Source organism: Malus domestica, chromosome 09 (assembly GCF_042453785.1).
Source record: "Malus domestica chromosome 09, GDT2T_hap1".
Classification (NCBI taxonomy): Eukaryota; Viridiplantae; Streptophyta; class Magnoliopsida; order Rosales; family Rosaceae; genus Malus; species Malus domestica.
In genome coordinates, this window is record NC_091669.1 from 6,400,253 (window position 1) to 6,427,192 (window position 26,940).

General features: G+C 37.2%; 4 protein-coding genes and 1 non-coding gene across 6 annotated transcripts; all 5 read right to left on the bottom strand.

The window, feature by feature from the left end:
* Window positions 1-38: 38 nt before the first annotated feature.
* On the bottom strand, window positions 39-2,391 carry LOC103409098 (QWRF motif-containing protein 3-like). The gene is made up of 3 exons (XM_008347918.3): window positions 1,102-2,391; window positions 878-997; window positions 39-167 (listed from the first exon to the last, which is right to left on the bottom strand). The coding sequence occupies exons 1-3, from the start codon at window positions 2,239-2,241 to the stop codon at window positions 39-41; spliced, it is 1,389 nt and encodes a 462-aa protein (XP_008346140.1). The 5' UTR covers window positions 2,242-2,391.
* A 1,515-nt stretch (window positions 2,392-3,906) lies between these two features.
* On the bottom strand, window positions 3,907-3,978 carry TRNAD-GUC (transfer RNA aspartic acid (anticodon GUC)). Its single transcript has one exon. It is a non-coding gene; the product is annotated as a tRNA-Asp (tRNA).
* Window positions 3,979-4,485: 507 nt separating this feature from the next.
* LOC103409050 (probable galacturonosyltransferase 10) lies at window positions 4,486-7,717 on the bottom strand. The gene is made up of 2 exons (XM_008347869.4): window positions 7,198-7,717; window positions 4,486-6,157 (listed from the first exon to the last, which is right to left on the bottom strand). Exons 1-2 carry the CDS (start codon window positions 7,345-7,347, stop codon window positions 4,709-4,711), a joined length of 1,599 nt encoding a protein of 532 aa, XP_008346091.2. The 5' UTR covers window positions 7,348-7,717; the 3' UTR covers window positions 4,486-4,708.
* A 1,221-nt stretch (window positions 7,718-8,938) lies between these two features.
* Window positions 8,939-11,568, bottom strand: LOC103409051 (protein TIC 20-IV, chloroplastic-like). The gene is made up of 3 exons (XM_008347871.4): window positions 11,418-11,568; window positions 9,912-10,051; window positions 8,939-9,728 (listed from the first exon to the last, which is right to left on the bottom strand). Exons 1-3 carry the CDS (start codon window positions 11,471-11,473, stop codon window positions 9,070-9,072), a joined length of 855 nt encoding a protein of 284 aa, XP_008346093.1. The 5' UTR covers window positions 11,474-11,568; the 3' UTR covers window positions 8,939-9,069.
* Window positions 11,569-12,695: 1,127 nt separating this feature from the next.
* On the bottom strand, window positions 12,696-17,922 carry LOC103409099 (probable cyclic nucleotide-gated ion channel 20, chloroplastic). 2 transcript variants are annotated; one of them, XR_011571617.1, is made up of 13 exons: window positions 17,744-17,922; window positions 16,883-17,198; window positions 16,240-16,431; window positions 16,010-16,108; window positions 15,690-15,827; window positions 15,324-15,572; window positions 14,995-15,243; window positions 14,714-14,859; window positions 14,315-14,392; window positions 13,934-14,063; window positions 13,505-13,751; window positions 13,233-13,379; window positions 12,696-12,959 (listed from the first exon to the last, which is right to left on the bottom strand). XR_011571617.1 is itself a non-coding variant. In XM_008347919.4 (13 exons), exons 2-13 carry the CDS (start codon window positions 17,192-17,194, stop codon window positions 12,818-12,820), a joined length of 2,133 nt encoding a protein of 710 aa, XP_008346141.2. In that variant the 5' UTR covers window positions 17,195-17,198; window positions 17,744-17,922; the 3' UTR covers window positions 12,696-12,817. The 2 variants fall into 2 exon arrangements, 1 of the variants encoding a protein (XP_008346141.2); XM_008347919.4 differs by having other exon boundaries at window positions 13,233-13,383.
* Window positions 17,923-26,940: the final 9,018 nt, after the last annotated feature.

The window sequence follows — 26,940 nt, forward strand, 5'->3', positions numbered from 1 at the left end:
GGAGGAAGTGTGGGAATTTTGTCTGGCTCGATGGGTTGTTACTGGAAACGGGCGCGCTGACGAGTTTCCAGGTTGCAGACAATGAAGAGGAGGAAAACCTGCTGGAGGAGACGAGGATATGTCGAGATCCTGTCTGAAGCTAAATGGTGATTTTTAGCTTGCAGCAGCTGCACATGCATTGGCAGTGACTGAATCGGAACAGGACCAACGAGGTTGATTCAGGGTGTGTATGCTGGTACGTAAGGCCAATGGACTTTGGTGATGGGTGCAAGGATTTTTGCACAGTATATTCGCCAAGGTGGAGATTGTTGTGTTTGGCTCATATAATTATGAGTTGGCAAACATTTCCTCTCAACTTTGTGGACTTTGAAAGCATGTTTTGTGGAAGCATGTTTTGTGGTTGACATAATTGATGGTGCATGTCTATAAGTGAAGGCATTTTTCACACACAAAATGGAGTGAGCTTGTCGATTGTGAGGATTGGGAGAGCATCCAAAGGAAAACACAAGTGAGAGAAAATATAGAGTGATAGTGAGAAGCTCTTGGGGAGAGTAAGACTCTTGGGAAAATTCTGTGAGGGTACAAGGGATTGGGGTTTGGGTTATGTCGATTTAACTCAAGTGTATCTTGTACTAGTTATTCTCATAGTGAAGAGTAATATCTCCGGAGACGTAGGCAGGTTTTTGCCGAACCTCGTAAATTTCTCGGTGTCTTTATTTCTTGTATTTTAAATTGTTCAACTGTTGGTTTATAAGTTGGTGAGATAACGGGCCAAGGCACAACAATATTAACACAAGTTCGTTTGGATCAATCCAAACGTCTATACACCATAAAATATTGTAACGAAAATCTGTATGTATCGTAGTTTGCTACTCACTTGGGAATAAAGTATAAAGTTCAGCTTCATGTCAAGCTTTTCTTTATGTAGCTTCACTTTCTTTTGTAGCACGGAATGTTGCAACTTCATCAAACCGTCCCAAGCATATAAAACATTGATCTACAAAATGTTTAAGAATGTAAAAAGACTTTCATCGGAAACCTGACCGAACTAAATATAACTCTATATCGAGTGCTTCCACTTCTAATTGAGCCGAGACATACCTGTGCTTGATTTGCTATGTTCTGATTCACAACATCAGCTCTAGCATTCGCAAACCGCCACTGCAAGATTCGATTATGAAGCAACCGAAGCTGATGACCCATCTCTGTCATACTTGAACCCGAAGAAACTGAACCATACCTCACCAACACACTAGACGGCGAAGAAGAAGATTTTTTAGTCTTGAACAAGTCCAACCCCAAGTTGAGCAACTTCTCCACCCCTTTGGTTTTTGAGGGACTCATAGGAGGCTTCATGCTCGAAGACGACAATTGAACTCCCTTATTCTCCACAGACATCGTCGGCGACCCTGTTCTTCCCGGTGAAAGCGCCCACTGTGTGGTCGCTGTCAGCGAATGAGCCCTCCTGATCACATTTTTAATGGTGAATTTGTTCAGCTTCGGAGACTTGTCTCCCGATATCGGATTTGCGATGTTAGAATCCGATGTCCGTCTCCGATGCCTTAAGGTAATCTCATTCATGTACTTAGAAGAAACCTCCACACCCGATTTTCGAGCACTCTGACCGACATTTGGAGACCCCATGGTCATCCCTGAATAGCCGTCACTGCACTCCGATCCCGAATCAAGAGCATCCGAAATTCGGCGAGACGACTTCTGATGCAGAGCATTTTCGTCCACTGAAAATCTCCGAGGAGCAGCCACATTTGAATTGCTCGAAAACTTGCTCGAAGACGACGAAGTAGAAGAAGACGACGAGTTAGATTTTCCGGGAAAACTGAATTTTCCAGTGTATCTCATTGACCCACCAAAAATGGGTCTGTGATTTTCTTTGGCGTTTTCTTTCGGATTATCCAACAAACCAAACTCTCTGTAGCTCCTCTGTCTGTCAAAGATTGAACCTTTACGTTCGATTCGATCTTCTCGCCCGTCGTTTCCGAGGTGGTCGGCGAGAGTGTCGAGTTTCTTGTGCGACGACATTGAGGAGGGCCATAGTCCGCGGTTGGGGCCCGAATCGTCGATTTTGGGTTTGCGGCGGACCGGCGAGATGGGGTGGTTCGGTGATGGGAGCGTGGTGGTTTCTGCGGTGGTTGGCGACGATAGAAACCGAGAGCTTACTTCCCGGTATTTGGGTCTTCTGGGTTTGTGGAATTGGTCTGTTACCACTTGATCATTCTTCATTGTCTGTAATTTTTAAGAGAGAGAGAGAGAGAGAGAGAGAGAGAGAGAGAGAGAGAGAGAGAGAAGCGTTTTGACGACTTGTGTGTGTGAGAAATGGAGGATTTGAGAATTTGATTTTCTCTGCGTACGTTTGGGAAACAGATGAGACAAAAACAAACCACCACATTCGAAATGGCGGCAAAGCAAAAGAGCTCATGTGCCGGCATATCAGGGGGCTCTGTGAGATATTGGAGTGGAATTACTGAAAAGCCCTCGTGAGGGATGACTTGGTTATGGTCAAACACACAAAAAATATTGCATTAAATTTTTTACTCTTTAATACTATCATCATTCGATGGTTATATATTTTTCTTGTATGTCAATGTCATTACAGTATATATATTCTTTTGTCAATAGTTGAGTTGGGTTTTGAGGAGAGAAGAAGGAAAGGGGTGGGAAGCTTCGAACCCAAGTGAAAATGTTAGCACCACTTTGAATGATATATTTTAAATAAAATTTATCAACTTGTAGTAGGTTAAACGAAGAATGGTAAAATACTAGTTATTACGAATCTTGAGATAAACTTAAAATACATAAAGTCACTATAAAATATAGATAAATTTAGAATATTTCTTACACTTGCATCATTTAATTACAACGATACATGTAACCAGGGGCAGATGCATTGAGGGGCAGGATGGGTCAGCTGACCCTCAACTTCAATGAATGTCCACATATAACTTAAATGTTGACCCTCCGAACTTCGATGAATGTCCTTGAATGACTTGGATGTTGCCCTTTTAAAAGTTGGAGTTGCCTTTCATATATGACTTTCAACTGCTTGATAAAATGCATTAGAGAGGTGTTGCCCCTTTACAGTTTATTCATAATATTATTTACCTTTGGCTTGTTTGTTGATTGTGATTACAATTGTAGGCAGAAAAAAAAAGAAACAAGTAAAAAACTATCCAAAAATGCAAAGTAAATGAAATGTGATCTCAAACAATAACAAAGCATTATCATTCTTGGACAAACATATTAATGAGATGCAATGATATCAAACATTGTTAGTGTGTTCAATATAAGTGTGTTTCTTTGTTAAGCATTTATATGGGAGCAGCCTTGAAACATGTTAGTTACTCACGCAAATGAGACATTATAGATGTGCAGTATGTCTTTCCAAATGACTTCAGACCTACCAATACTCGATGAAATGACGATATGCATGCTATTTATGTTAACAAAAAATTTGCACGTTGTGAGCACTATTCTTACTGACCCATCTAATATTATTTTCTGGATCCACCACTGCATGTAGCATATTTATGTACTGAAATTACACGCAATTTATCAAACTAATAATTACCTCTTGCACTTTATTTAGTGTTACATGAAAAAGAGGTTAGATGAAACTAATTCATCCTTGGAAATTTAGATGTTTTTGTTTTGGGTGGTGAAAAGATTGAATTTATGAGTTAACGAAGGGATAATATTGTGTTAATTTAATTGAGCCCGCAAAGTTAAGAGATAACGAAGGGTTTCATGGGAATCTACCATTTGTCAATATTTGTTTTTGTAAGCTTCCGCAAATAAATTGGTATTTGATAATTTGTTATTAGTTTAAAATTTTTGGGTTAAAGTTGTTATGTCCTTTGCTGCTTTATATAAAAAAATTGCAAAAATGAACGCCGTTGCCGGGGATCGAACCCGGGTCACCCGCGTGACAGGCGGGAATACTTACCACTATACTACAACGACCTTGTTGCCCTAATCGACTGTTTTATTTTATTTCTAGTCTTAGGCCTTTGACACCATTTTTCACTTCCCTACATTGTTAATCCTGATGGGCCATGAATTGAAGTTATGGAATAGTTTTTTCTTCCTCTACTAATTCTGATTTCTCCCTACCATACCGAGTACCATGATAGGCAGACAAGTGTTATGGGTTCAAACATAGACTTTACATTTTCCCACCCGTTTGTATTCCATCGAGCGATAATTTAATCTAATTCACAAGCACGAAATCTAAACTTGGAGTATCTGAATTACGTGTACGAGAATTTGAACTTGAGGACAGAGGAGGGAGTTCTAGCCAACTTGGCTACTCTCACGTCTCTAGCAATGTTCGTTAATGTTTGTACCGTTGTAGTTAAATCTTGAATTTTCTCTAGAACCTGGCCAACCAATTGACCAAACAAATTATAAGGATACAACAAAGGTTATGCAGTTCAACCTACACCAACAAATACTGCAAAAGAAAATAAATGTTGAAGAATAGTGGTTAGCATTAACAATTCTGAAGGGCTTACATGAAGTAAAATCATCATCTATACTACAACACACCTAGGAGGATCAAATAAATACCCACCCATCTTACAACCACTACCCCATCCATCCATCCATCTATCCATCCATGCTTTCATCTTGCAAGAATCCTGCAAGCACTCATCCATGTCGTGGTAGAGTCGAAACTTCCATGCCTGAAAACTCAATGGAAATTGCACCGTTGCAATAACGAATGACTATAATCAACATATTTCTCCCAGAGGGGCTTGTACTTTTCCATTCCGATCTTCAACCACGGTTTTGAGTTGCCGTTGTAGTGCAGCACAGCACCTTTCTCTATGAAGTGAGGGTCAACGGTTGTGTAGCCCAAACCCAGAATATGCCACGAGGCATCCAAAGGCTCTGTCAATCCGTAGAATGTCAACAATCCGGGTGGTAGTGTGCCGAGTTTCCACAATGTCCGGTCTACATTTCTTTCCTGCCAGTAGTGGTAGATGCCGGTGACATTCCTTTTCCTCCATTGAACCAAATCAAAAACATTCATCCCAAACGCCCATCCACAAGCATCAGGATCAAAATGCGCTCTTATGAGAGGGTGAGAGTAGTTCAGATATTTATGGTATCTGTGAAATGTCTCCATGCATGTCTCCACCGCACCATTGACATTACCGTTCAAACTAATGGAGAACAGATCAGATAGATCCTTCTTAACCACAACATCATCATCCAGAAAAACCACCTTCTTCAGGGCAGGAAAAACTTCCGGAATATAAAACCTCAGATGATTAAGCATGGAAAGATACTTGGGGTTCCGAAACTTGATTGGTGTCCGCCCATTATCACTATTTCCAGAGAAATAATAACTCTGAGTATCAGAGTCTTGGAGCTGCTTAAGTACAGGAACATAAGAAGCATTCAACCATGTAAAATCCTCAAACTTTTGAACCTCAACGGCTACTCCTCTGAAGCTGTTTATGGAAAACCAGGCCTTCATTGCAGCATAGTTGATTTCATCAGTTACAAGATGGAAGACAATCTTATCTGGATTTTTGGAATTTATAGAAGTTGAATTGACCACAACTGAAGTTGCTAGGATGTTGTCAGAGAAGACGCAGAAATGATAGAGATTGTTATCCTTTACTTTCATTTCTATTTGCTTTCTGTCCTTGATTTTCCTCTGTATATTCGGCTTTCTGAACCATTCACTAGTCAGCTGAATACCAAGGCAGTAGAGACTTTTTGGGACTTCTTCAGCAGCTATTTGTCCATACTTTGAACTTTTGTCGCTCACCAAACTCATTTGTTCTTCCAGAGTTTGGATTTTGGCTTTCAGTCTCATGATCATGGTAGCACTATCATAATGGAGCTGCTGTGCTTGGTACAGTATAAGTGCCATATCACTGATTGCAGTTTCCGATTCTCTAACAGTCAGAGGAACTCGCCTGGTTGCAGCATTTGACAGCAGGATCTGCGAACTGCGAATCTGGGCACTTAATTCCCAAGCAAACTGAAGGTTGTTACTTTCTTTGGCAATCACAACAAATGCTTTTGCGAGAGCAATTTGGTCATTGAGCTGCCTTGCAACTGAGTTGGGGCTCAACATTTCGTCGGTAATATTAAGGCCTTCCATAATTCTATCACTCCTGAATTTCTGCGGAAGGAAATCAAGCACATATTTTGTTAAGTATGCAAAATAAGGGGGGTAAATGCATATTTATCACTTCCTCCAGAACAGAAAAGATGAAAACAAAGAGTTAATTTGTTTTCCAATATCTGGAAGGATGATATTGGTGCCACCATATAAGAGCAGCTTCCCAGCATCAAGAGCATATGACTTTTGTCAGGATTCACTTCCAATACAGAATGTTCGAATTCAGCGAGCATTTTTAACATGTTACGTTTAAATTTCATTTATTGAATATCACCATCAGTCGAAAGTAGATTATTAATCTTATAAAGTTATCTATATGAGTTAACTCTGGCCACACCACAGTAAATGTGTTGTCTTAAAGTTCCCGTTCTGGAGACTGGACCTATAACATTCACTCCTCCGCGTACTTAAAAATGACATCTACCTTGACTTTGTGATGACAATAAAATCTCTAGATTGTTCTATGGATCTATCAACTCTAGACATTTTACAAGAATCCACAACATGAGCAGAATAACCTGAAAACTTTGAAAACACTGAAAAGGACACAACCAAGCACATCCATATCATTTACAATGATTCAACAAACATTACTACTCCCTTTCAAAATACATTAACTATTCGTTTTCAGATTCTTCAGCCCTTTCGACGAAATCATTGGAAATAATAAGGTCATATCAGATGCCATCTAGATCGAGCTAAATCCCAACTAAATAACACTTCATTTTCTCTAATCGAGCCGAACCCAAGCATACAAAATCAAATCTTTGCTGTAGTAGCTAACAAATCCAAGTACAAGACAAAAATATTATTGAATCCTAAAGCTTACATCTTTTTGTTGTTTTAGCTCCCAAAACTGAAAAACTCAGAACCCAATTCAGCATTTTTTTTACCTCAGCTCCCAAGTTAAACAGAACCCCCAACATCCCATACTCCAATCCCCTCCATTTTCCCACAGTTCCCTACACTTTCTAGGCAACCAAACAGAGTTCAGACACCCAACTAAACCAAAAAAGGGCAGAGAAGTAATATACACATACCATGGGAATGACAGGTCTGGACTCCATCTGATTAACTCTGCTCAAAGTAAAAATGAAGAGCAAAACCGCAACCCCGCACAGCGCCCACCATAACGCATTTGGAAACCGCCGCCGGAGCGGCCTCCGGAAGTCCGCGGCTCTCCGCCTCATTACTCCCCACCGGTTCCAAATCTGAAGCGCCCAATCCAATCCCGCAAACCCGTTTGTTTCCCGAGAAAGTTGCAGCCCCTCTGAACAGAGATCGCAATCCGGATCAAAAGACGGAGTGGCTGGATCTTGTCACACAAGGAGAATTGGGAATGGGAATTTAGAGTTGTGGGGGTTGAATTTGTAGTGGGTTTTTGGATTGGGTGAATATTTAGTGAGGAAGAAAGGACCTTTGTCTGTCTTCTTCTTTCACAGAGAGACAACAACAGTTGGTCGGTTAGTTCGTGTGTTATAATTATGTGTGGAGTGGAGTGGCCTCTGCTTCTCTGTTTTTTTTTCATATTATTTTTTCTTAATTCGAAGCTCTAGAATGTTTTTTATTTATTTATTTTTTATTTTTTATTTATTTTTTTTTTATGGACGTACTATTAAATGATCCAAAAAAATTAACGGTCTTTTTATAAAAATCTAATAGATTTTTGCAACAATTGGATGTTCCGACTACAATTTTATGTTACACTCAATAATTGAAATTTATACAAAATTTAACTGTCTCAGAGTTTTATTAAATTTCTAATGCAATATCTAATAGTTGATTTTCTGATCGCAGCAGAGGGGTATGTAATTTAATTTGATTTGTATTGCATTTATTTGGTTTTATTGAGATGGAAATAGCATAATTGAAGCAGAACAAGCAAAGGTTAGTAGAATAATTAATTAAATTTGGTGATGTCATTTTCGTTTAATCCCTAAAAGTCTCTTTCCACTCGGACGAGACACAGCAACCCACATCTGAAACTCAAACTCACATTTCAGATTTATGACAATTATTGGTAATTGTATCGAGTGTACCAATAAGTGATGGCTGCCTCAATATTATTGGCAAAAAGAACGAGATGTCGTTGTGAAAGTATGAAATAATCTTGCATTGTTGTGTTAAAAAGTTAAAACATATAACTACACATAGTTGACTTATGATATTATCATAACAATTGATTTATGATACAACATTTTTCTTATTCTTTTTTGACCAAGAATAAAAAATTTAAGGTAGATTTCTTTGTTTGATTGGAAATGGTCTCAAGTTCGTCCTCACATCACCTCTCATTAATTTTTGTGTGGATTAACACTAATTTGTGAGTATATTTAATGAAAATGAACTAAAATTAAGTTATATTAAGTGCATGAGTCCAACTAGTTGAACAACATAATGTGTCTACTCAACTTGCTTTAAAATTTTGTAAGAGAGAAAAAAAAAAAAAAAAACCTTTATCTTAGTTCAGTGCCCTTTTTTTTCTTGATCCAAGGTGAGTAACGTGCTTAAAACTTGGGATTCGTCTTTAAAAGCTTGGTGGCTTTTACCATATTTGAACATTTCTTCCATTAACATTGTTAAACAAATCCTACCGATTTGTTGCCAAGTTTTAGCCTTTAATTTGTTCAAAACCTAACGAAAACAGTCACGGTGGTTCATTAAAAATGTCTATAAACACGCTCCCCAATTCGTAAACGAAAGGATCGTATGTCATTAGTGTTCGTGCGACAGACAATCTTGTATAATAATACAACAACAAAAAAAGCTAAATAATCAACATATAGTAACACAACCATTTACGAAAGTAAGCCGATTAATCCATGGTGGTGCACATGAAAAGTGAGTGCCTAAATGATACACTCTAGAACAAGAAGTTAACTACTCGGACTGTGAACTAAACGATACACTCTTCAGAAAGGTTTATGGTAGCCTTCTACTTGAAAAAGAGTATGGACTAAAGCAGGGGTACTGAAGAATGGGAGTTTAACATACTTGCCGGCAAGAGCACACCTTACACACTCGAGCATGACTGAAACGTACACGAGTGCCACAACTGCCCAGTATTCTATGCCGAATGTGCCATTGAAGTGTATAAGCGGGAAAAAATTGCTCGAATACCAGACCACTTGCAGCATTGTCTCTAATAGCATTGCCATGATTACATGGTACCTGAAGAAGTGAGGCCACTCTTTTTTCTTCACCACTCCAAAATACGCCAAGAAGAAATATATCATTGTGAACCAATATGGCAACCTCTTTATTGCTCCTGGGACATAATAAACCAAGTCTCCAAACAATTCATAGTGTTCTGTGAAGGGTTGAATATAAAACCCGGTATCAGACATCTGCAGAGCGATTAAGTAGGGGAGACATGCTAAAGTTCTCCACCACCATTCTGGCTTCTCTTTCATTTTCGGAAAAGGTATACTGATGGAGTTGCTCTTCTTTGCTTGTGTCAATGTTGAAGATTTCCGTTGTCTTGGTAACATGGATATGTTGTGTGACTGATCGCCTTGATTCCCTCTTAACAGTCTCGATGACGTAAAAGAAAGGTGCAAGTTTGGCAATCCTGAAAATTACATGTTTGGGATTATAAGGACATAAACAATCTCAAAGATGATCCTATCTAAAAGGCATTGCTTCTGTTATACATGACACATTAAAAGAACTCATGGTAACACAAGCAACTGATTAATTTCAAATCAGGTTATATGAGAAACACGGATGATACTCGACACGAAACTTTGCATACCTTTCGGGGCCCAGGAATGCAGATTGTGGTTAGGTTGTTGTATACTCCTGCTACTTGACAGTATAGGCACTGCATTGAAGTTAGATCTGCATGCAACCCGGTTGGGCTTGTTCTGTCTTTTTAGATTCACATCCTTGTACCTAGTTAAAGACCAATATAATATAATTGATTAACATGAGCTGGGAAACGATCATATAGACTTGGCAAAACTCCTGTTTCATTACTCCAATGCTGCTAATAATTTTCTCTATTCCAGACCAGAAAAAGAAAAGGTGGATCTCAAGACTGTTAATTGTTGTAATCTGGAAAAATACTCGAAACAACAAAACCAGTTAAAATCTGTCGTCCAAGGCTCAGAAAAAGGGACTCATAGACTAAAATTCCAACACAATATATTTGTCATTGGAAAGTCATTTCGATCCTCCAAATAATCTCAATTCTCAAGTGAACCAACTTTATGAGTTTTCAAAATTAGCTATGGCTTCCCTTAGCACTTACAAATAAGCGATTCACGAATGTCACACTCTATGCCACATTAGAAGTTCAAAGTGTAACTCTACCATAATCTTTAACCAAAAGCAAGGCTACTCAATACTCAAAAGTGTCCCCCACTTATACACTTAAAGCGCTAACTACTGATCGTTAATGCAAACGATAAATGATGACTTAATGGAATGAAAAAGTACTTAAAAATCAAATATCAAAGAATGTTAATCCTGCAAACATGACTGGGGAGACAGGGGAAGAAGGCATCCTACACCATAACAATTGAGTCAGCACAAAATTGCCAATAAAATTTGCCAAATGCCATACAAATCTGATTCACACACACAACTAATCACATTCCATTGCCTAGAAGATCTAAATCCATACCATACAGCTACAAAGGGATTATCGATAACTAATTTCTAACCAGACCTACTTTTCGACCTTGAATTTAAAGTTGAGCTTACAAGAAGAGTGCTAAAATTACGAACCAAGATTCAGCTCATGTAACAAACCTCTAAACTACATTCAGAATCTCATAAATTCCCAGTTTTTCCCTCTTTCATAACATCAAAACTACGAAAATTCGAATTAAATTTTTCGTTCCTAAAAGTATAATCTACCACATTATGAAACACAAATAATCCAGAAACGACCTACCACAGCTCAAACACTAGAATAATTAATTTAGATGTATTACAACAAACACTATTAACTAATAACAACCCTAAAAACAACCAAATTCTCCACTTCTCCAGGAATTAAGAAATCGAAAAGAGAAAAATGCACGACGCCAACAAAACCCAGAAATGGTTCCCTCTTCCGAATCTACTTTTCCAAAAAAGAAACGATTTTTAGCATAATACAACGTTTCTCCGGCGATTTTATATAAACAATCAGGTTTTTAATTTTTGGTTTCTAAATTTTGTTCATTTTCCCTTTGTTGTTGTCGTTGTTTGTAAATTTTGTGGTTTTCGGAGAACAAAAGAAGGTGTAGCTGCGAGGAGGAAGAAAACGTACCGGGACGCAGCCGGGGAGGCAAGAACGCTGAGACGGCAGCCCAAGGCGGTCGCCATGGCTTCTTGAGATGTGTTGTGGGTTCTCTCGCACTCTTAGAAACTCGTCTCAGTCTGCCTTTCTTTCCCCGCAAGTATATGGCCCACCCTATTTTATAGAATTTCCACAGGGCTTTGTTGTAATAACCAAAACTTCAGGGGTCTGTGCGTACTTTTCCATTTTTAGTGGTGCACTTGGTTTTGTAAGAGAAAATTATCATATTTCTTTTTACGGTAATTGTAGCTCAAGTGGTTCAAAATATTTATCAAGTTAGTTTGATGCTATTTGGTTCTTCCCTTAGAGCAACCATTATTGTTGTCCTGAAAGTCCAATTTTTGGATAGTAAAAAAAAAATAAAAATGTATATATATATATTTTTAATATTTTGAAGGAGGTAGGGGTAAGTTGAAGACGATAGTTGTTTCGAGAAAGAATTATGGAATTGGTCTAAAGAGAACATCAACTTTTTTGCACAAAATGATGTGATACCAATTAAATTTGTACTTTAATTTAAGTTGAAATTGGTTAATAATTGTAGTAAAAATTTATATGATGCAAAAAGTGTCACATCATTTAGTGCAAAAAATGGTGCAAATATTTGGTGTAAGTAGCACAACCGAAGAGTAATGCTCGATACATCAAATTTGCTCACCAAATCATGCACTAAATGATGTGGAACCAATAAAATTTGTACTTTAATCCAAGTTGAAATTTGATTACTAATTGTAATGAAAATTTGCATTGCGATAGCAAAAGGGCAAACAAACGGTATTACAACGCCAGTCCATAACAATTACATCACATCCTTGAAAATCACATCGGCTATGAAGCCAGGAGGTATATCTAACCAAAGACATGGACTAACAACTCCAAGGGCATAACGAGCAAGGCGATGGGCGATGGGCGATGGGCGATGCCATCGGCTTGAAGACAAACATGGTATACCAATTTGGTGCATGAATTTGATTCATGTTAGTCTAAACTATTCTAATTTACTGACAATGTCATCAACCTCAGGCATAGAATTACAAGCACGCGTTTACATGAGGTTATTTATTCGATTCCCCTCTTCCTCAGTGTCATATTTGTCTTCTACTTTTTATAGTTGAAGGGGTAGGTGAAATGGCATTTGCTCCGTCAAATATTCCCACCAACTAAAAGGGTAAGTGCGCAAGTTAGCAAGAAATTCTCATGTCATTTGTAAATATGGAAAATAATGGGCACCTTGAGAAAATTGCAGAATTTCGAGTCAATAGAACTTTTTGACATTCTGGACCCTTCTTGCTAAGAGTTACAGTAAATAGATTAAATAAATATCAACCAATTTCAGACATTAAATAATTCTTTACATGAAACGCTGCGTTTCATCCGATGTTCGACCAAAAAGTCCTATGCAGAGGAGAGGAGTTCTGGGATACGCTTGCACGACTTAGACGCTTCTTCCTGTATCTCCATGCTACTTGAATTCTCTTTGCTGCAAGACCTCTCCAATACGGTGACTCATACCTATCAAAACAGAAGAACATCATCTCTCACTACCAATAATAGTTCGACAACAAGACCGAGCGTTTGTTGTTTAATAAAGAATAAATTGTCGATATGTTACAGCTAATCTGTTTATATTGTTATGGCTAACAAAATGTACCAACATGTTAACGATGCATGAATGAGTTTGGTTTTGCTTAACTTTACGATTAAAATGTTGCCTCTAATGAATATTTCACGGGAGGTAAACAAGAGCAAAAGGCTATATTTGTTGAAACTTGAAATAGAAGAAACCTTATGGCTCCTTGCACGCGTGCATTCCGCAGGAATCTTGCAAAACGGCTGGTGAACTCTTCAAGATCTGCTGCTCGCAGCGAAAATGCTTCAACGTTACTTAAGCACCTTACCATCCTATTGCTCAACAATTTCCGACCAGGAATCCTGACTTTTTTTCCATCCACGAAACAAAACCATGTCGGGTGAGTATGTAAGTTTAGGCATGTCACTACTAATTTGAGTCAACAAGATGTTTTTAAACCAGTGATAAATGAGTCAAAAGTGAAAACCATGGTTTACTGAAGGATGCTCGAGACACCATGTGAGAAGTTCCTCGCCGCAAACATCTCCTTCGCATAACGAAACAACAATCCCATCCTCCCCAATGCTCTCTACTCTTCCGCGCACGATAAAAACCATCTTCTCAACTAGACCTCCAGGATAGAAAATCTTGCTTCCTTTTATGTATGTCTTTTGTTTTAGTTTCTCACAGATTGCATCCAAAACCGGGTCTTCTAGGAGGGTAAAAATCCGAACCTGCAAATTTATCTTGTAAGTTATGGGACAATAAACGGTGCATTAACAAAAATTTGGTAGCATTATATCCTAAAACCATGCCAATATTGTCTTATACGAGTGCAGCATCTAAAAGCAAAGAACGCGTAAGTAATGTAACCTCAGATTGACTACTCTGTTAGAATATATGATAGAGATCTTACTTTTTTCACAAATTTGAAGAGATGGCGTCGTATATCTCTTTGAAGGTCTTCGGGCAGATTCTCCAAAAGCATTTCTTCATTTACACCTCTAGTGGCAGACCAGTTATACCGTTCAGCTTGCCTTACTTGCCTACACACACGACGCAATACATCAGACTATTTGGATCAAAGTTGAAGATAATTACAGAATGTTCTAGCTGATCTGCAAAGCAGTTAGAGTTTTTTTGAAATTTTTCGGGGATACCAGAACGCTCTGGAAATTAAGAGCGCAGATTTGCATACATCCGGCAGAACAATGATGCCAAACTTTAACGTACGAGGATATATTTGCATTACTTGGTGACTAGAATTTAAGCAAATTAAGTTATAATTCAAACATACCTTCTCAGTTCTTCTGGTAGATGGCGATAGCTCATCCACCATTCTACATCACGACGTCTCAATAACATCTCAAATCTCCTGAAAGAGAAAAATACAAGGTGATCGTCACATTTCATGAAATTATACAGAACCACTGCTAATGATTCGTTTTTCATGTGTAGGTGATGCTTTTTGTTATTGGTACTATGTACGTACATCTAATCCAAGTCTGACAAACTTGTTGGTACTATTCTTACGTATGCCCTACATCAATACTTGCATAGATCTCCTTATTTTCAGTAAACGTCTGTTTTTATGAAGACATTCAACGAGCAGTGTGGTCAATATTAGCTCTATCCCTTTCAAGCAGCTTGGGTATGTAGTAGATTTATGAAGTGAAAATAATAGTAAAAGTAGTACCTCCGTCCAAGAGACTGAAGAAAATTCTGCATATTTCCAATTAGAAGAGCAAAAAGCAAGAGGCCAAGTCCGATAATTGCCATGGTAAACAGGACTTCCCAAACAAAATAGCTTGGAACTTGATTTCCCGCCAGAGTGCTGATTTGCTTCATAAAACCACATATGATATGTTAGCAGAAGGGTAAGTTCATTTCGCCGGAGCAGAGTTGCAGCAAAAATTGATCAAATCATCAAATAGACTAACTATCCAGTTTGAAAATTAGTATAACGGAATAACATACCTGGAATCCCCAAAACAACGAGTATACATATTTAGTTATTACGCTATCTGCAGTAGTGAGATCGACAGCTTTAACATAGATTCCATAGGCAAAACCCTCTTCACTAAAACAAGTAGTAGCATTCTCATTGTCTATCCAGTTCGCCCATTTCCATCCTTGCTCACCAAACCCACAGTCTATGAATTTCATGCACAATTCACTGGGGATATCAGAGTTATGACATGCATTTCGAAGACATTGATTAACCCTCTGCGACAAGAAATGAGAATAAAAGGGGGGAAATTTAACAAATAATGAAACTCTTCATGCATGCAAGGGCCTCCACACACCTGTAAGCCAAAGAGGTACCAGCAGGACCCAACAACGTGGCCAGCCAACATGAAAGTGAGGAGGTTTATTACGAAGTTTGTCCGTGCTGACTCAAGCACAAATCCATATGGGGACTGACCAGCAAGCAGAGGTAGAAATCTATACAATCTGGGAATGTACTGGAAAAGAACTGCCATGCGTAGAAGATTCTTTGCGTCATTTGCTCCAGATGATCCGAAAAATTGTGGTAAAATAGCCAAAATTATGATCTGAAAACAATTCAAACTCGCTAAATCATAGAAACAAGACGGTAGCAATATGAAAGGAAGCATGTACAATCACGTGATGGCGTCTGTGAAAAAAGGGAGAAGAACATCAAGCCTTACTTGAGGAAGTGGTAAAACGATAAACAAGTCAACGAGAAATTTTCCCTGGAGATAATGGAGAGCAATTTTCTTTGGTTGGTCCACTATCTCTCCAGCACCAACTACTCTAGACTCAGGAGCAACATAAGCCAACCTAAACTGCAAAGAATCACTTTCAAAAAATTAGTCGGACTCTAAGTTAGACTGTAAACAATCTTGGAGGAAACTTCCCTGTAATAAGCTTCTATAACATATGAACCAGAAGAGGCTAGTAAAGCTACCGATTTAGAAACAACAGATTCACATGAAAGACTTGTCTCAAAGCACGGTAAAGCATTTACCTGGAGAAGCATGTGCAAAAAGTATATCAAATCAGTTATTGTTCTGAAGAACACCATTATTGTGGTCAGGGGCTTGCTGATAACGAGGCACTTATATTCCTGTATTTTAAGAAAGTAAATACCAGACTTAGAAGAATTTTGCTTTATAATTCCAAGCATCAAACAAATCTTCTATGGAAAAAGAGAAGGAAATGAGACGAACTTCTTGTGTAGGAATGAGGGAAACAAACCTTCCATGCAGATAACACGAAGAAAAACAAAGGGTCTATAAAAATCGCCACCAAGCAAGCTAAGACAAAGAATTTATTCCATTGTTGCACACCCTTAGTGTGAGGGCTCATGACTCCTGGAATACGTTGATTTAGAAAAGAGAAACATCTTCTAAACCACCCTTTAGCATCGTCATAGAAAGAGATATGAATCTGCAGGATTCAAAAGACATGAAACTGAAAATGCATAAAAGTTTTCAAACTAGCATTAGAAAGTTCCTAGAAGTATACAGATAACAAGACGGCAATCAACGGAATCCACTCTATAAATATTTAGATTCTGGAACCAATCAACAACAAAACTCCTTGACTTCACGAATTCTCTGCACTCAAAATATGACATCTGACCTGCTGTATGAGCAATAAAGCAGACAAAATAGGTGCTTATGTACGTACGCGGTCCAAGAAAGTCCTCTCCTTTTAACCATTCTGCCTATAGTAGAGCATTCAACCTCAGATAAATGACTAATGTGCCTCTAATAAGTTACATTTTCTACATTAGCTCACAAGTTTCAAATAGTATTGGGCTATAATAAGCACATACAACAATGCAGTTAAAAAGAATTAAATTTGGTGTGAGAATACAAGGTGAGAAAAACAAAACCTTAGAATTGAAAAGCCTTGAAGCTTTTCGGTTTTCCTGCTTAGCTGATTTCAGACTCTGACGTGTTGAGCAAATTGTGCAATAAGAATCTTTGCACACTCGTAAATGCTGGAACGGAACACATGCATGCATGAATGGACTTGAATGGTCTCCAAGTTCAGTTTCAGTTGCATTGGATCCCATTGAACTCATAGAAATGGAACTTGGCACATCCAGGGAAATGGATTCAAATTTCTGGAACTGAGAATCGGCATATTGATATGAGAATTGCGAATGTAGCATTGGTGCCTCGTCGTTTTCTGAAGCAGCCATTTCTCTTGAAGAAAGCATACAAAGGCAAATCAAAATTTAGTAATATATGCAGATTGGTTAGAGGAATAGAGGAAAGTTTTAGATAGAAGGAAGTTTTATGCCAATACATGCAGATTGTGGCAGAACAATCTGAGACAATTTACTTGAATTCAACAACCCTAAATCAAACAATATAATAATAAGTTGGTTGTTCTTGTCCCCTTCACCCCAGTTCGGATCTCCCTCCCTCTAGATCACAGTAATTTAGAAAATGTTTCATACCAAAAATAAAAAACCCATCAGAAATTGACTTCATAATTTTGTTTGATTTCTCAGTTCTCACTTGGTCTTATGTATTAAGAAGAATAAAAGTGAACTAATCAACACCCTAAACCCTAAAACCAAGTACAAAGTGATTGCATGATATCCAGAAAGTTATAAGAACATAATTTTGTTTGATTTTTGTTTCCACACAAACAAAATACCAAATCAATGAAAATAATTACTAACAAAAATAAAGTATTTGAAAAATTAAATTAAACAATTAAAAACAAATTATTAAGCACAAACCCAATCAGAGCTGAATTCTCTTGACTATTGAGTCCAAGGCAATTGAAGAGTGGAGCTTCCGAACTTATGTTTTTGTTTTTTGATCAAACATGTGATGGGAAGGCAAAAGCAAAGAAAACAATTCATGGTCTCGTTGTATCCAAATTAGGAAAGAAAAAAAAAAGAGTAATTCACAACCTAAAAATCGTTTATTTCCAGAATGAATGAGATAATATCCATTAATCTACAAGATTATTAAAAATTATGTTTTCCTTTTTAAAATTATCTTTGTTTCTTTCACATGACCAAGTCCCATGTATGAAAATGGAAGAAATTTGAATTCTTTTATTTTATTCTACATATGGCTTTGCTTTTTCTGGCCTAGTTATCTGTGAGTTTGACAAAAATTAAAGAGTGAGATATCAAATGGGTACATCTTGGCACGTTAAGAAATTTATTTTTGGATTCTCTTAAGTTTCAAGTAAATAATGGTATCTTAACGCGAAAAACAATAGGTAAATAATGTTGTCAAACTCAAGGCACATTCTGGGTTCAACGTTGGTTAGGGTTGAAATGTCTTTATAAGTCTTTCGATCCCAAAAAGATGTCATTGCGAAGCCACTAACTAGTTCATTTATAAAAGAGAAAAAAAATAATGATGTAAAATTCAATTGCTCCTCTAATTTGGAGTATCATTATCATACAATAAAATTTATTGAAGATCATCATGTGTCACACAAATTGAAATAAGATTAGCGAAGTTAAAATTAAATTCTAGGATTGTTTTACTCACAACCCACATGTTATTGAATACATTTGAAATACTAAATATACCCCACATCTATTTTTTCAATTAAAATTTATCTTCACACACCCCCACATACTTTCTCTTATACCCTTACGCCCTCATTTTCTAGATACACCCCACATCAATCTCGCATACTCCGTAGTTTCATAATGTCCTATATATGTGTTTCAATTCTTAGATGTGATGATCAAAGACAAATTACAAAACTTGGTTTAGAAAAATTATGTCATTTCGATTAGGTACCATATGTCCTTGCTTAAGCCTATGAACCTTTATGTAATACTTTAAATTTGATGGCAGTGAGTTTAATGATGATGTTAAACAGACCTTATCTTCTGAAAATAAATATCATTCTCAAATAATGAAAAACATGACGTCCAGAGAAGAAGAAATCGCCTATGTAGCATTGGCAACGAAACAAAATGAAATCTCACGTGCTTCTGCACTAAAGATTTGTCGACATTTGAATTCAATTTAAAACGCAGTTCACAATAATCAGGCGTACAGGGTAGTGGTTTGCATTGGATTAGATCACAATAGTGTGTGTTCACCTAGTAAGGACATTGTGAGTATTATACCCTTATTAAATTTTTCTTAATCTGCTTATTAATCTGGTAATTGGTATTTGTTAAAAGTAACGAGTTTACCAGTTGCGAGATTATAAAGGGGTTCTATATTGCTTTCTTCCAACCTTTCTAGAACAAGTTAATTATGCACTGATTTTGTGAATTTCTTATTGGGGAAGATTTTTCTGTCATTTGATGTAGCAAATGATGATAGAAAGATGTTCATCAATTGTAGTATACCGTAAATTCTCAATTCGATGAAATCGGAATATGAATTGGTTAGGTGAGATGAGGGTGAAATGTAATTTTATGCGTAAAAAAAAAATCCTTACACATTACCACATACTAATTTCGTCAAGAAAAATAGGGAAACTGACTAAAATAGATAGATTTCAAAGAGGCGGTGGAAAAATTAAAAAAAACTGAATGCATCATAGAAAATATCTAGACCATGAAATGATAAACGCCCATGGTTGTAAGTAACAATATCAACACAAACATTAAACACAATTTCATAAAATTTTGAATCATTCTCCTATTTGGTGTCCAAGAAGCGGCGCTGCAACGAAGTCGACCAAGGGCTGCCATCGCCTTTGAAAGCGATCTTTAGATCTATTTCAGAGATTTATTTCGTAGTGTTTGATAATTAATAATACTCCCCTCATGGTGAATACAATTATAAATTAACTCTCCAAAGTTGAAATTAGAAAGAAAAAAGCCAATTATAATTTTTGTAAACATGTCAATGGATCAAATTTTGATCTGAATCCGATGTAACCACCAAAATATGGATCGACTCCCAATTATAAATAGCAGATATGAGTCAAGGTTGATATGATCCGACCTTATATAACATTTTGCTTAATTTTTATACTATTTTGAAAATATTATACTGGTGTATGTTGTAATTTAAGGTCTTTATTAACTCAAAAATACACTAATACCATTTTTTTTTTGTTATAGAACATGATAATTCTAATTGAAAAGAGTATACATAATGAGATAGTGAAGTTACAAAGGATATTTTATTATGTTTTAGGTTTTAAATAGAGCCGATTCGGTTCAAATCTGATTCTTATTGGATATGTATCTTCAAGCTAGATCTGATGATCAAAATATTTTTCAGATCTGAATTGTTCAATTTCTTAATTTTTATTTGAAGATCATGCCTACAAAAGATCATTTGAATCGGAAATCTTTTAGTTATTAAATTGTATCAAATAAATGAATAGTATAGGTACCAAATAATATATTAATGATGATTATCCATTTATTTAATATATTTTGATGACTAAACAATATCTGATTCAAAATATTATTTGTGAAGATCAAATTTCTATATATGTTATATACAGGTGTAGAGCATATATAGTTCATGCAAATTAACCTAGGCCAAAAAGTTATTTGGTCCAAATGGTAAATTTGAATTTCTAATGGGACATATTTGGCCTAGACTAAACTAGCCCAGGACTCTCCAAGTGGATACTTTAGTTCGGCTTTGTCTGATGCTCTTGAAGGGTCAACTTAGGAAGAAACCGGTAGTCAATGAAAATTAGTTACCTAACATTTAGGCCCCTAGCCTCTTATATCATTAGAATAACAAAGTTTTAAGAGGGCTCAATTTCATGAATAATGGTATTTTGACAGGCCAAATAAAGCCTCCAGGCCCTGCGCCTTGCCTTTTCCACTAGACTTGCACTTAAAAAAATGAGTATGATTCTCTTCCTTTTTTTTTTCTCTCCCCTTCCCTCCTCTCATATTTGAATGGTTACGGTTAAGTCACGTCAATATCTTATATTAATTTTTTATAGAAAGAGAAAAACAAAATAGAGAATGTGAGAAGAGAGGATAGAAAGAAGAGGGGAGAGAATCATAATCCTTAAAAGAATCCTATTTGTCATCCAAATAGGGTTAAACTGATGATTATGGCCTTTGAATGCTTAATGGTTTTAATTTTTGTTTCAAAAGTCATAAGTGTTATAGTAACAACAACAACAAACCTTATTCCATTAAGTGGGGGCCGGCTGTATGAATCATAGAATGCGATTGCACTCGGTTTTGCGCCAAGTTTTATGTAGCTCTAATTACTCAATATCTTTTCTTATAGTCTCTTTTAAAGTCTTTCTAGATCTTCATCTACTTTTTTTACCCTGAGCTTTCGTCTCATAAGCGCATCTTTTAACCGGAGCATTTGTAGGTCTTCGATACATTTGTCCAAACGATTTTAACCGATTTTAACCGATTTTCTCTCATCTTATCTTCAATTGTGACCACCCCTACTTTACCTTGGATATCCTTATTCATAATTCTATCATTTCTCGTGTGCCCACACATCCAACTAAGTATTCTCATCTCCGCTACACTCATTTTTTCCACGTGTTGCTTTTTAACCATCCAACATTCCATGCCATAGAGCATCACTGATCTTATTACTGTCATACAAAAATTTCCATTGAGCTTCAGGAGCATACGACGATCACAAAACACACATGATGCACTCTTCCACTTCATCCACCCAACTTTTTATTTTTTTGGTTAAGATCTCCATCTAATTATCCGTTATTTTGTAAGGTAGATCTAAGATAACGAAAACGTTCACTCTTTTGTACTTCCTGATATCTAATCCTCACCCTAATCTTATTTAGGCCTCTATTCTCACTGAACTTGCATTGCATATACTATCTTTGACCTACTTATGAGAAGACCTTTAACTTCCAATACTTCTTGTCAAAGGTTAAACTTCCCTTAGCGTCTCATCTATCAACACTATATCATCTGTGAAAAACAAACACTAAGGGATATCATCTTGATTATGTCCCATTAACTCGTTTATTATCAATGCAAAAAGGTATAGACTTAAAGTTGAGCCTTGGTGTCCTATGGGTATAGGAAATCTTTCAGTTTGTCCTTTATGAGTTCTTACTGCAATCTATGTTCCATCGATATTCGTAAGAGATAGATTGTCTCTATTGTCAAGCACCATGACATGAATTTGAATTGATTATCTAAGACCCATGTTTCTTGCCTCAATCTATACTCAATTACCCTATCCCCAGTTTGTAGATGCTATGCTCCATTGAGTATCTGGCAATAGTTTCATGTATGTTATGGGATGTTAAAGTTTCGAGTTCGAGCCTAAAATCATTGGAAGTTACTAGGTGTGTTGGAATTTCAGAACGCAGGAGAAGTTTTAGTATTGTGAGATTTCAGGTCGAAGCTATGAATCTCGAATCTTTTAGACTATATAATGTTTTTATATGCGATATGCGCAATGGGGACGTTGGTATTTTCTCTTGTCGAAAAATTTGAAATCTGGAGATTTTTTCTGCATGGTTTGATGACCAATGGTTTGAAGGCCTCAATTCCAAATTTCCCATCCTTGAGAATTTGGTGTTGCAAAATTACATGAACTATCAGCTAGATACAATGTCGAACATCGATAGTCAGCATCTGAAACGCTTTGAGCTTGTTGGAACCAGCAATCGTATTGATCTGGCTACGATCAATGCTCCAAATCTAGTTTCTTTTTCGTACAGTAATGAAAGTTCTCCAGATTTTGGATTACCTGATCTTTCTTTGATTGCTCCGAGTTTATTAGAGGCCACAATCACCTTCGTCTGCAGCTTTGCGGCAAAAGATTTTCCTCCTCTGATAAGTTTGTTGAATTGTAGCCAAGTGGCAACTCAACATCACCTTTTAGCTATTAAACAAAGCAAAAGAAAGAAAAAGACAAATGATTATGTTTGTTAAAAAGAAAAAAAGGGAGACATCATGATGTTGTTCCTTGCTTTGTGATGATGACAAATGATGATGTTGGAGAAAATTAATTTTTTATTTAGCCTTTGGAAATAAGAGAAACGGAAGGGGAGTTGTAGAAGGTGCAGAAAATAGAGAGCATTTTCTGACTGTAGTGGTAGAGTGCGCCAGAAAAACAGAGAAGAAAACAGAGGTGCTGCAGCCCCATTTTGAAGAGAAGAAAGAAATGTGATTTCTTTCTTTGTTGGTACTCACTCAAAGTAGTTGTATTTGTGTATTAACTTTGAGCTTTGTATAGAGAGGAAATTATTCACTATATTTCCCTTTCTATTTGTTTCTTTGGTGAGTGAGAGTTATTGGGTGTATTGGGATTTTGGGTTGTGAGATTGCCAACACTTTGTAAACTCCCATTTGGTTGATAGTGGATTATTGGGTGAGCTCCTACTGCTCCGAGGACGTACTCTAGTTACACTGACTGTTGAGGAACCTCGTTAAAATCTTGGTGTCTTTAATATTTTGTTCTTGCATTTTCATTTGATAAATTTCATGTGGGTTAGCTTGAGTTGGTTCCAACGGGTTTGGTGCTATCCTAGCACAACAATTGGTATCAGAGCACTGGTTGCTCTTGGGTACTGTCTAGTTGCCAAAGATGTCAGACAGACAAGATGAGAATCCTTTTGGAAGTAGCTCCGGGTTTGCAAGAACTACGGTACAAAATGCAAAGTTCGAAGTGGAAAAGTTTGATGGCACAAACAACTTCGGGATGTGGCAATGTGAGGTCAAAGATATGTTGGCTCAACAAGATCTACTTGCCACTTTGGGAGAGAAGCCGGAAGCTATGTCGAAGCCGGAATGGGAGAAATTAAATTTGTGGGCTTGCTCTTCAATTCGGTTGTGCCTTGCAAAAACTCAGAAGTATTTTGTGATGCGGGAGACATTAGCAAGTGTGTTGTGGCAAAAATTGGAAGACAAGTATATGACAAAGAGTGCAGAGAACCGGTTACACTTGAAGAAAAAGCTTTACCGCTTCCAATACAAAGAAGGTACAAAAATGATTAGACACCTTGATGCTTTTAATAAGTTGATTGCCGACTTGTTAAATTTAGATGAGGATATTAAGGATTAAGATAAGACCTTAATATTGTTGAATTCATTGCCGGACTCTTATGAGCATTTTGTTACCACTATTATGCATGGTAAAGAAACTGTGAAATTTGAAGATATGTCAAATGTGTTGATGAATTATGAAATGAGGCATAGAGATAAAAATCATGATAGTACCTCTGAAGCTTTATTTGTTAGAGGTAGATCATCGGAGAGAAGATCATCTTCTAGTAGGAAAAAATCACAGTCTCGACCTAGAGGAAACTCTAAAGGTAGAAAACCTTTGGAAATGGATGAATGTGCCTTTTGTCATAATAAGGGCCATTAGAAGAAAGATTGTCCTAGGTTGAAGACCAAAGGCAAAGAAAGTTCTGAAGCTAATGTTGCTGAGGTTGAAACAGATTTTTCTGATTTTGCTTTAACTACTTCCTCATCATTTGATTGTGCTACTAAGTGGGTGTTGGATACGGGTTGTACTCATCATATGACTCTTCACAAGGATTGGTTTTCAAGCTTGAAAGAGTTTGATGGTGGAGTTGTGTTCATGGGAGATGACAATCCTTGCACAACAAAAGGGATTGGTACAGTTCGTTTGAAGTTGCATGATGGCATGGTTAAAGAGTTGACATGTGTTCGGTATGTACCGAATTTGAAGAAAAATCTTATTTCTTTGGGTACTTTGGAATCCAAGGGTTTCAGGTTTCATTCAGATGGACAGACATTGAAAGTTACTTATGGTGCACTTGTTGTGATGAAAGCTCCTAGATGTGGCCATTTGTATTTATTGCAGGGAAGTACTGTGACAGGTGAAACATCTGTAGTCTCTGAAAATATGGGCACATCTGATTCAGATACTACTAGATTGTGGCTTATGAGATTAGGCCATGCCGGTGAGAAAGCTCTACAAGGGCTTGTGGAAAAAGGTCTTCTAAAAGGTGCCACGACTTGTAAGCTTGATTTCTGCGAGCATTGTGTCTTGGGGAAGCAAACTAGAGTGAAGTTTGGTACTGCTGTACATCAGACAAAGGGCATTCTTGATTATGTGCATTCAGATGTTTGGGGTCCTACAAAGACTCCCTCTTTGAGTGGTAGACATTGGTTCGTGACCTTTGTTGATGATTATTCAAGAAGGTCTTGGGTTTACACTATGAAGCACAAGAGTGAGGTATTGACCATTTTCTTGAATTGGAAGAAAATGGTTGAGAACCAGACTGAGAGAAAGATTAAGATTTTGAGATCGGATAATGGTGGTGAATAAACATCCGATCCTTTCTTTAAAGTTTGCAAAGAGGAAGGAATTGTGAGACATTTCAGTGTTCGGGGAACTCCACAACAAAATGGAGTTGCAGAAAGATTGAATCGAACCTTGCTTGAAAATGTTAGATGTATGTTGTCTCAGTCGGGTTTAAGCAAGTCATTTTAGGCAGAAGCAGTTAATTATGCATGTCACATCATCAACCGGTTACCCTCAGCTGCTGTTCAGGGTAAGACACCAATGGAGGTATGGACTGGAAAACCTTCTTCTGATTATGACTATATCCGTATTTTTGGTTCACCTGCTTATTTTCATGTGACTGAAAATAAACTTGATCCTAGAGCCAAAAGGGCTATCTTTCTTGGTTTTAGTAGTGGTGTCAAAGGTTACAGGTTGTGGTGCCCAGAGATGAAAAAACTTGTAATCAGCATAGATGTGACATTTGATGAAGAAAGTATGTACAAAGTCTCTGAGAAGAATGTGAAAGATGTCCAACATGTGGAGCTTGAGAAAGTTGCCTCTGGTACTTCAAATCCTATTTCCGCTGATGTCGAAGCCACTACAAGTGAAGAAGTTGGAGACCATGAGGATGTTGAAGAAGTTGAACTTGAAGATTCTATTCAAGTTGAAGAGCAAGTTTCACCTCAAGAGTCTATTGCAAAGAACAGATGAAAGAGACAAATTACCAAGCCAGCTCGGTATAGTGACTATGTTGCTTTTGCTCTTCCTATTATCATTGATGATATTCCATCCAATTTCGAGGAAGCCATTGAGAGTGAGGAGAAGAAGTGGTGGTGCAATGCCATGGGTGATGAGATGAATTCTCTCTTGAAGAACAAGACTTGGGAATTAGCTAAATTGCCTAAGGGCAAGAAAGTTATCGGTTGCAAATGGGTGTATGCCAAGAAGGAAGATGCTGATGAGAAAAACAATGTGAGATTTAAAGCAAGATTAGTTGTTAAAGGGTATGCTCAAAAGGAGGGCATTGACTACAATGAAATATTTTCTCCGGTTGTGAAGCACTCCTCAATTTTGTATTATGTTAGTTCTTGTTGCACAATATGATCTTGAGCTTGTGCAACTCGATGTGAAGATGGCTTTCCTACATGGTGATTTAAATGAAGAGATCTATATGTGTCAACCAGATGGATATATAGTGAAAGGGAAGGAAAATTTGTTTTGCAAATTGAAGAAATCACTCTATGGCTTGAAGCAATCTCCAAGGCAATGGTATTTGAGGTTTGATAAATTTATGAGAGGCCAAAATTATTCTAGAAGTCAATATGATCATTGTGTGTACTTCAAGAAGTTGCAAGATGGGTCTTTCATTTATTTATTGATATATGTTGATGATATGTTGATTGCCTCAAAGAATGTTGAAGATATTAAGAAATTGAAGAAACAAATGAAGAATGAGTTTGAGATGAAGGATCTTGGTGAAACAAAGAAGATCCTTGGCATGGAGATCACTAGAGATAGAGAGAAGGGTTTGGTCAGTTTGAATCAAAGACAATACCTTGAGAAGTTGATTCGGAAGTTTGGAGTTCATGATTCAACCAAACCGGTTAGTACCCCTTTGGCTCCTCATTTGAAATTGAGTTCTCTACAATGTCCTAAAACTGATAAAGAGAAGCTGCAAATGAAAAATATACCATAAGCAAATTTGGTTGGTAGTTTGATGTATGCAATGGTATGCTCTAGACCGGATATTGCTCATGCAGTTGGCATG

Bases quoted from the DNA above. Each gene is read 5' to 3' on its own strand.
- LOC103409098 (XM_008347918.3), bottom strand. From the start codon at position 2,241: ATGAAGAATGATCAAGTGGTAACAGACCAATTCCACAAACCCAGAAGA. The intron at 998-1,101 runs GTATGTCTCGGC...AACATTTTGTAG, and splicing joins ACATAGCAAATCAAGCACAG to ATCAATGTTTTATATGCTTG. The intron at 168-877 runs GTGAGTAGCAAA...ATGCATGTGCAG, and splicing joins ACTTTATACTTTATTCCCAA to CTGCTGCAAGCTAAAAATCA.
- LOC103409099 (XM_008347919.4), bottom strand. From the start codon at position 17,194: ATGGCTGCTTCAGAAAACGACGAGGCACCAATGCTACATTCGCAATTC. The intron at 14,064-14,314 runs GTATGTTTGAAT...TCGTGTGTGTAG, and splicing joins CTACCAGAAGAACTGAGAAG to GCAAGTAAGGCAAGCTGAAC. The intron at 13,384-13,504 runs GTTTTCACTTTT...ATGGAAAAAAAG, and splicing joins GCATCCTTCAGTAAACCATG to TCAGGATTCCTGGTCGGAAA.
- LOC103409050 (XM_008347869.4), bottom strand. From the start codon at position 7,347: ATGAGGCGGAGAGCCGCGGACTTCCGGAGGCCGCTCCGGCGGCGGTTT. The intron at 6,158-7,197 runs GTATGTGTATAT...TTCCTTCCGCAG, and splicing joins CCAGACCTGTCATTCCCATG to AAATTCAGGAGTGATAGAAT.
- LOC103409051 (XM_008347871.4), bottom strand. From the start codon at position 11,473: ATGGCGACCGCCTTGGGCTGCCGTCTCAGCGTTCTTGCCTCCCCGGCT. The intron at 10,052-11,417 runs GTACGTTTTCTT...GTCTTTAACTAG, and splicing joins GCCTCCCCGGCTGCGTCCCG to GTACAAGGATGTGAATCTAA. The intron at 9,729-9,911 runs GTATGCAAAGTT...TGTAATTTTCAG, and splicing joins GCATTCCTGGGCCCCGAAAG to GATTGCCAAACTTGCACCTT.